A 9,242-nucleotide genomic window follows, 5' to 3' on the forward strand; every position below is an offset into this window, starting at 1 on the left:
AAATGTTTTTTTGACAAATGTTAAAAGGGGCATTAAACAGTCTCAGTATTAATGTAGTCCAGTTTTTAAAGGTCTAAAGTAAAGTTTTTTTGGTTCTGGTTCTGGTTCTGGTTCTGGTTCTGTGGTCTGAATTTGGAGAAAACTTCCAGAAACCTGAAACAAGCTTTAAAAGTGGTGGAGGCTTTTATTTTGAAGTGATGTTTGTGTTCATCCTGTTTGTTTTTGTTTTGTTTTGTTTGTTTGATCAGTCTGAGGAGGTGGCAGGAGCAGAGCGAGGCCCGGATGAGGAGGAGGAGGCAGGAGGAGGAAAAGGAGAAGGAGGAGGAGGAGAAGGAGGAGGAGGAGGAGGAGGTGGAAAAAAAGTGGAGGGCGGTGAAGATGCGGGAGCAGGTGGAGGACAGGTTGCCATGGGAACCCCCAGCGCTCCAGTTTACTGTGTCTGCAGGAAACCGGACATCAACTGTTTCATGATGTAACAAAACTTTATTTGTCTGTTTTAACAACAAACAAACAAGAGATACAAATATTGTTTGTTTACTAACAAAAATATCAGGATGTGAAACACACAATCGATCATTCGTGTAAATTGTCAACGATAAAGGACCGAACATGAAACCCTGAGCTACTCTGGATTTAACACGCTGCTGGTTGGAAGCATTTTTTTAATTTTTTTTTTATTATTTATGTCATAAACTATTAGCTTAAACTATCACACCCAGCTGTCAGGTGCATTGTGGGTAATGTAAGTGTCAAACAAAAAGAAGCAAGCTGAGTAAAAAAAAAAAAAAAAAAAAAAAAGATGAAATCTCAGTCTGACCGGAGTGTGAAGATGAATCTGTGGAGGACTAATCAGACCCGTCCGTCTGCCTTCCTGTCTGTCTGTCCGTCTTCCTGTCTGTCTGTCTGTCTTCCTGTCTGTCCGTCAGAGGGTGCGACAGCTGCAGTGAGTGGTTTCACGGAAACTGCATCGGAATTTCAGAAAAAGCAGCGAAAGCCATCAGAGTGTGGTACTGTCTGTCCTGCAGAGGTCAGTGTCCTTCTAACCACGACAAAAACACAGCTAGTAGCTGTGTGTTAGCTATTAGCGTTGGCTAGCTATGTGTTAGCTATTAGTTGTTAGCTATCTGTTAGCTGTTAGCGTAGGTTAGCGGTCCGCTGAGTTTTAGCAATATTTTAGCTGTTAGCTCTGTTAGCTGTTAGCTGTGCGTTGTGTCGTCTGCAGACAAAGACTCGTCTCTGGAGATTAAATTCCGTCCGAAGAAGACCAAGGAGAAAGAGGAGAAGGAGGCGGGGCCAGACAGAGACGACAGAACCGATGGGGACGATAGCTCCACCCCCTTGCCCAGGACTGACAGGAGGCGGGGCTCACAGGTAACCAGGAAACTCCACCGACAAGGGGGCGGGGACTCAGAAGTCGTCTTTAACGTACCAACCGAACGCTTCAGTTTCCTACAGATTTTTTGGTTTTGTTTTGGTTTTGCGTTTCCAGATCAAGCGTTCGGCCCGGATGTGCGGCGAGTGCGACGCCTGTCTGCGGACGGAGGACTGCGCTCTGTGCGACTTCTGTAAAGACATGAAGAAGTTCGGCGGGCCGAACAAAATCCGACAGAAGTGTCGCCTCAGGCAGTGCGAGGTCCGAGCCCGGGTATGTTAGACGATAAGCGGGGGCTCGTCTGGGATGTTGTCGTTAGTAAATAACTTTAATGAAGAGATTCAGACGGGAATTCGTAGATCAGCTTCAAATAATGTGCCGTGTTTTAAGATGGATGTTTGGTCGCTTCGGTATCAACGTCATCACCTGCTTTTTTCTTAACCTTGTTGTAGCCTTTTGGGAATAAATCCATCCATCCATCCTCCCTCCCTCCTTCCATCCATCCATCCTCCCTCCCTCCTTCCATCCATCCATCCTCCCTCCCTCCTTCCATCCATCCATCCTCCCTCCTTGTAGTTGCGTGAAGCTCTAGCTAGCGGTGGTTAGCTTCGGTAGAGCGTTACAGAAATGCTTCTAAGTTGTTGCTAAGAGGTCGTCAAGCGTCGTCTGTAACATTTCTGGAAGTTCTTGGTTAGGGCATCTTAAGGTGGTTGCTAGGTGACAATTACAGTTTTTTTCAGGGTGTGCGTCACTGGTTGCCATAGTGATGCTCATCGTTGCTGCCGGGACGCTAACGACGGATTGTTTTTTTGATTCCGAGCAGAAGATGCTTCGGGTTAAGGACGAGGAAATGAGCCGGAGCGGCTGCAGGGGGCGGGGCCTGTCGAGAAAAGGGGCGGGACAACACGAGGACGACGAGGACGATGACGAGGACGAGGACGATGACGAGCCGTTCAGCGAGAGCGAGCTGGAGCTGTACGAGCAGTACAAAGCAGCCGGATACAGAGACCTGGTCAGTGTGTGTGTGTGTGTGTGAGCGTTTCCGACCAATCAGCTGACAGACGGGCACTTCCTGATCACATCTTACCTGTTGCAGGTGTGGCGCACCGAGGATGAGGAGGAGGAGGAGGACGACGACGCTCAGTCGGACTCTCTGAGGAAGAAGGCAGTGAAGGTGAAACACGTGAAGCGACGGGAGAAGAAGACGGAAAAGACAACAGAGAAGAAGGTGGGGGGGGCGGAGTCAGATCACATGACCGCTGACGTCGCTGATGATGTCACTAACTCACCCATGTCCACCTCCGCAGAAGTCGGTGTCCGTGCCGAAGGAAGAGGCGAAGCCCCGGCGCCACAAAGCGAAGCAGCGCCACAGGGAGCGCGTACGGCACAGCGAGCGAGCCGGGGAGGGCGGGGCTAAGGAGGTGGGCGGGGCCATGAGGCAGTGTCTGGGCCCGGGATGCGTCGAACCGGCGAGGGCCAGCTCCAAGTACTGCTCAGAGGACTGCGGCATGAAGCTGGCGGCGAAGTGAGTCTCGGACAGCTGGAAGCCGTCCGATATGGAGACGGACCGGCGTCTCCATGGCGACTCATATCGAACCTTGTCTCTGTCTCGCAGTCGCATCTACGAGATCCTCCCGCAGAGGATCCAGCAGTGGCAGCAGAGTCCCTGCGTTGCCGAGGAGATGGGGCGGAGACAGCTGGAGCGAATCAGGAAGGAGCAGCAGTCCGCCAGGCTTCGCCTCACCACGATGGAGAAACGCTTCCACGAGCTCGAAGGCATCATCGCCAACGCCAAGCTGCAGCAGGTCCAGCAGCATGAGGAGGTGAGAGACCCCCCAGAGACCTTTCAAGACCCCCAGAGACCTTTCAAGACCCCCAGAGACCCTTTAGCATGTAGCTTCACTCACCTCTTAGCTTGTCTCTGACCCGTCTGTCTGTCCGTCTGTCTCTGCAGGTGACTGAAGGGGACGGTGACGACACAGACCTTCAGATCTTCTGTGTCTCCTGCAGTCATCCCGTCAACCCGAAGGTGGCGCTGCGACACATGGAGAGATGCTACGCTAAGGTCAGTTTAACGTTAGCTCGTGTGCGGCTAAAACCTCCAATCCAGTCCTACTGGAGTCTGAAGATGAATCTGTGGGGGACGGTTTGATCTGAACAGATCTGTCTGTCTTTCTGTCCAACAGTATGAGAGTCAAACATCGTTTGGTTCCATGTATCCAACACGCATAGAAGGGTAAGACTACCCTGTCCCTCATGTCTGTCTGTCTCCTGTCTCTCGTATATCTGTCTGTCTCTCATGTGTCTCATGCGTCCCTCAGAGCCACCCGGTTGTTCTGTGACGTCTACAACCCTCAGAGTAAGACGTACTGTAAGCGGCTGCAGGTTTTGTGTCCCGAACACTCCAGAGACCCGAAGGTACGTCGCCATGGACACCAACGTCCAATCACATCAGACTGAAGGACTTCAATTTGAATGTAGAAGCAAGTTTTAAACACATTTCAGGAGAATCTGTGACTTGAAATGGTTTCCATCCACTGCGGCCGTCTGGACGTTGTTAGGCTGGACTCCGCCCCTGTTGATTCTAACTCCGCCCCCTCTGTCCTTACTCACTACTTATTGGCTTTGATCGGGAACTTTTTGTTATTCACTCCGCCCCCTGGGTCCTAACTCCGCCCCCCTCCCTTGTGTCCTGTGCCAGGTCCCGGCAGACGAGGTGTGCGGCTGTCCTCTGGTGAAGGACGTGTTCGAGCCGACCGGAGAGTTCTGTCGGGTCTCTAAGAGGAAGTGCAACAAACATTACTGCTGGGAGAAGCTGCGTCGCGCCGAGGTCGACCTGGAGCGCGTCCGAGTGGTAACAACCGAACCTTTATTTACACCGGCTGCGTGGACGAACAGGGACACTCTGGCTCGTCTAACCACCTCTGTCTGTCTGTCTGTCCGTCTCTCCGTCTCAGTGGTACAAGCTGGACGAGCTGTTCGAGCAGGAGAGGAATCTGAGGACCGCCATGACCAACCGAGCCGGTTTATTGGCTCTGATGCTGCACCAGACCATCCAGCACGACCCGATCACCACCGACCTGCGCTCGGCCAAGGACAGATAGACAGACAGACAGACAGACAGACAGAAAGACAGACAGAGGACTGACAGACAGACAGGTGGACAGGCAGAGGACAGACAGACGGACAGACAGGAAATGAGAAGCTCATCTGTCCGAGATTCGAACCAGGAACTGCATCTTATCCGTCTCCTTCCTGGTCGTAGTTTTAGTCTTTTAAATAGATGCATTCTGGGAAACGGAGTCCGAGCGATGGTTTCATTCACCAAAGAACAAACGCAGCAGAGACTTTATCCGTAAATTCAGACCGAGCATCTGCGTCTCTCTCGAAGATCTCACGAAGACGAGATGATTGGAGATTAACGAGGTAAAAAGACGCGAAGAAACTCTTCTAATCATAACGACAGTATTTTCATAAAATAAATAATTTTCTTCTAATTCTGAGGATATAAATCTTTCATAATTATGAGACACAGATGTTGTGAGTTTAATAATAAAAGTCTCATTATTCCCAGTTTCTCATGAATATGAAACATGTCTCCTGTAATTACAAGAAAAGATTTTGTACGTAATTATTTTTAAAAAAGTCAAAATTTTGAAAAATATCTTGCAGGTCTGAGAAGATAAAACGATAATAAATGAACAATAAAAATCAAAAATATGTCAAGATGTTTCTGGAAACTGAGCTGTAAAGTTTTTATACTTATAAAAAAAAAAGAAAAAAAAAAAAGGCGGAGTCTATCACCTGATTGGCGGTTGCTTTGGTCCGAAACGAGCAAACGGCCAATCAGGAGACTTCTCAGGAGAATTACATTTTTGTAGCAAAAAACAAACTGAAATAAATGATTTAGATTAAATAATTGTTTAAAAAAAAAAAAGATCAGATTTTTAAACACTAATTTTTTTATTTTATTTGTTTCTACAACGACGTGTTGATTTAATCCAGAACTCGTCCTCAGTTGGGCCGCAGGCTCTCGGTAGTTTTTTTTTTATTATTGCCACAAAACAGGAAGTGAATGTTTGATTAGCGGTTTAAATAATCAAGATTAACACGCCGTTTTCGTACTAATGTCAGTTTGTGTTTTTTTATATTCGGTGCTGTTTCATCACGTTGTTGTTATTGTTGTTGTTGTTGTTGTTTTCTGCAGTTCGTTCTTGTTGTATTCAAGCTGATTTTTCAATAAAGGTGATGTTTCATTCTTTCTGCTGACTCAGTTTTTTGTTGTTCTACAGACTCGACACAAACATAGAAACCACCTTATTATTTTTCATATGAACTTTCTTCATGTTTCTGTGCAATATAAAGACGAGAAATCCCCAGAAAAGATTATTCCACCTACTCTGAAATATCTGGTATGCAAATAAAGTTTATATTATTAATTTTGTGCATCTACATCTGGAACCAGTTAAACAAAACAAACAAAAATCACAGATGGTACAAAATAAGTTATGACAAAATAATAAAAAAAATTATATAGATTGACATCAAAATCTAATCTTGATTTAGTGTTAATAAAAAAACAAAGTTCACAGTACTTCGGAAAGAAATTTTGATTTAGACACACTTTTAGAAATTTTTATTTGTATTAGTTTTTATTGTTGTTGAACTTCAGTTTGGTAGTAGACTGCATGTACATAGGAAATCCTAAAGTTGAAACTAAGCACTTTCTGGACTGTGTGGCTTAACCTTACAGGGACTCACCTTACTTTGTGAACTATGTCCTGAGGGGGAACAACTCTCCATGAACCTTGTGTGTTACCTTAGCAGGGCTCGAACCCATGTCTTCATGAAGCTGTTTCCAGCTATGGTGTTGGTGTTGTAGACCGCTGGACTATCTTCGGTGTCAGACAACTAACTGCGGCAGGAGAAAGTGTACCACGGAGTTCACTCAGAGCTTCCAGAGACTCAGCCGACAGTCTGGTTAACTCAACAGGAAAAAGATTCTACTTCACCAAGGTTGCTATTAATGGTTCAGATTCCAGCTGTTGATGGTGATTCAACTTTTAGTGAAGTTGAAACGTTTGGGGAAATTGAAAGAGTTTTGCATTCACAACACATTACAGAAAGATATTTAATATCACTGCAGACCCCCTTGAAAACAAGTATATCTACTATCCAAAGAATGTCTGCGGCAATTTTGGTTGCATTTGAATGAATATTTGTGGACGGTGGAGGTATAGGTTGCAGTGAGCCAAAGATTTGTCACAATGCTGCCTGACTCCTGGGAAGATTGGTGGCGCAGTGGTTAGCATTGCTTCCTCTCAGCCAGAAGGTTTGGGGTTCAACTCCCTCCTTTTGTCATGACTTACAAAAAAGGACATTAGTAATTTCTGACTTTGAAAATGCTGGTTATTTTTCGAACAACATGCCGTACATGACTTTTGGGTCACTTTTTGTCCACGACGCCACTGGCACACCGATCGACTAAAACAAATTATTTTGATAACTTTTAATTCCAAACATGTTCAGAGTGCACAGACTCAATTTGAAGTCGGTCTGAAAAAAATCTGTGGGAGGAGTTCGTTAAAGTACAACATGTGTGAATCGCCAAAAATGGTGACTAAATTCACCAAGGTTGTTATTAAAGGTTCAGATTCCACCTGTTGATGGTGCTTCAACTTTTAAAGAAGTTGAAACGTTTGGAGAAATTTAAAACGTTTTGCGTACACTACACATTACAGAAAGATATTTAATATTACTGCAGACCTCCTTGAAAACACGTATATCTACTATCCAAAGAATGTCTGCGTCAATTTTGGTCGCATTTGAATGAATATTTGTGGACGGTGGAGTTAAAGGTTGCAGTTTTAATTCTTAATAATAATGTTTTTCTTCAAGTTATGACAAAAAGAGTTTAGATAGGACTTTATATATGTATTTTAAATTGAAAAAAATAAAACCGCAATGTGCAAGCAAAAGAATGAAACAGCTTATTGCATGTTCTTGCTTGAATGTAATGTTTTACATTATGGACTACATGCATAAGTTAGTCATCCATATTACGGATGACAAACTTTACTTTTAGGTTATTAGTTTTGCAGGAATGTGCAAATTCCACATATAACATTCCAGGTGGGAATTGAACCTGATACCTTCAGACTGAGAGACGACAACGCTGACAGGTGCACCACTATGCCTGCTTCCATAACTTGAACGGAAGTCATACTTATAGCATGTCGTGCAAAATATGACTTTTTGATCGTATTTCGGACGACATGCTATCATATGACTTTTTTTTCCATATTTTAGCCGACATGCTATAATATGACTTTTTTTTCCCCATATTTTAGACATGTTATAGTATGACTTTTTTATGACTTTTTGGAGTATGACCTTTTTCTGAACTGATATACCTCAAGTTACTTCTCACTGCGAGGCAACTCAACCAGTACACACTGAAAAAAAAAGTCTCTTTTGGACTTTTTTGTTTTACCTTTGGCTTACCCTTACAGGGACTCGCCTTCTGTGAACCTTGTGTGTTACCTCGGCGGGTAAACTGTGAACCTCGCTTGTTACCTCGGCGGGTAAACCGTGAACCTCGCTTGTTACCTCGGCGGGTAAACCGTGAACCTCGTGTGTTACCTCGGCGGGTAAACCGTGAACCATGTGTGTTGTGTTACCTCGGCAGGTAAACCGTGAACCATGTGTGTTGTATTACCTCGGCGGGGCTTGAACCCGTGTCTTCATGAGGTCGTTTCAAGCTGGGCGTCAGCGTCGTAGACTGTAGGACTATCTTCGGCGCTGGAGAATGAGTCGTGGCAGGAGAAAGTGTACCACGGAGTTCACTCAGAAATTCCAGAGACTCAGCCGACAGTCTGGTTAACTCAACAGGAAAAAGATTCTACTTCACCAAGGTTGCTATTAATGGTTCAGATTCCAGCTGTTGATGGTGATTCAACTTTTAGTGAAGTTGAAACGTTTGGGGAAATTGAAAGAGTTTTGCATTCACAACACATTACAGAAAGATATTTAATATCACTGCAGACCCCCTTGAAAACAAGTATATCTACTATCCAAAGAATGTCCGCGGCAATTTTGGTTGCATTTGAATGAATATTTGTGGACGGTGGAGGTATAGGTTGCAGTTAGCCAAAGATTTGTCACAACGCTGCCTGACTCCTGAGAAGATTGGTGGCGCAGGGGTTAGCATTGCTTCCTCTCAGCCAGAAGGTTTGGGGTTCAACTCCCTCCTTTTGTCATGACTTACAAAAAAGGACATTAGTAATTTCTGATTTTGAAAATGCCGGTTATTTTTTGAACAACATGCCGTACATGACTTTTGGGTCACTTTTTGTCCACGACGCCACTGGCACACCGATCGACTAAAACAAATTATTTTGATAACTTTTAATTCCAAACATGTTCAGAGTGCACAGACTCAATTTGAAGTCGGTCCGACAAAATCTGAAGGAGGATTTCGTTAAAGTACAACATGTGTGACTAAATTAAAAATTTCTTCCAGTCCAGTTGATGTAATGGTGCAGTGTAACTTTTTTGTACGTCTCGGTGTGAAACACCGAATTTCCTGCATGTCGGTAAATGTGGCCGCAGGGGCATCTCTGCAGGGGGCGCTAGCGAGACATTAGACCACGCCCACTCGCGACTCCACTAAAATAAGACATTTTTCTCTGGGAGAGACACCTGTACCAACTTTCATGAGTTTGGGAACATGATAAAGCCTCCAAAAATGCAGTTGTTTAAAGAATAATAATAACGCGGAGGAAGCGCTCCTTTCTTCATACAGTTGACATTTGTTTTGTTTTCGTTCCGCCGTTACGTCGTCAGGTCGCGCCGCCCGGCTCGTTGACAT

At 45.0% G+C, this 9,242-nt stretch overlaps 1 protein-coding gene across 1 annotated transcript in view; it reads left to right on the plus strand.

Moving 5' to 3' along the window:
• cxxc1a (CXXC finger protein 1a) overlaps nt 1-5,633 on the plus strand; it is a 6,130-nt gene extending 497 nt beyond the window's left edge. Inside the window, exons 2-14 of the mRNA XM_069177710.1 lie at nt 249-472; nt 927-1,027; nt 1,223-1,371; nt 1,490-1,645; nt 2,196-2,384; nt 2,469-2,600; nt 2,680-2,897; nt 2,988-3,195; nt 3,327-3,437; nt 3,559-3,608; nt 3,694-3,790; nt 4,074-4,226; nt 4,330-5,633. Of these exons, the coding sequence (XP_069033811.1) occupies nt 249-472; nt 927-1,027; nt 1,223-1,371; nt 1,490-1,645; nt 2,196-2,384; nt 2,469-2,600; nt 2,680-2,897; nt 2,988-3,195; nt 3,327-3,437; nt 3,559-3,608; nt 3,694-3,790; nt 4,074-4,226; nt 4,330-4,476 (1,935 nt within the window). The 3' untranslated portion in view covers nt 4,477-5,633. The remainder of the gene's footprint in view (nt 1-248; nt 473-926; nt 1,028-1,222; nt 1,372-1,489; nt 1,646-2,195; nt 2,385-2,468; nt 2,601-2,679; nt 2,898-2,987; nt 3,196-3,326; nt 3,438-3,558; nt 3,609-3,693; nt 3,791-4,073; nt 4,227-4,329) is intronic.
• The last annotated feature ends 3,609 nt before the right edge of the window (nt 5,634-9,242 follow it).

The sequence above is a fragment of the Embiotoca jacksoni genome, unplaced genomic scaffold (genome assembly GCF_022577435.1).
Source record: "Embiotoca jacksoni isolate LCO1_2020_lvr unplaced genomic scaffold, fEmbJac1.0.p SCAF_77, whole genome shotgun sequence".
Taxonomy (NCBI): Eukaryota; Metazoa; Chordata; class Actinopteri; family Embiotocidae; genus Embiotoca; species Embiotoca jacksoni.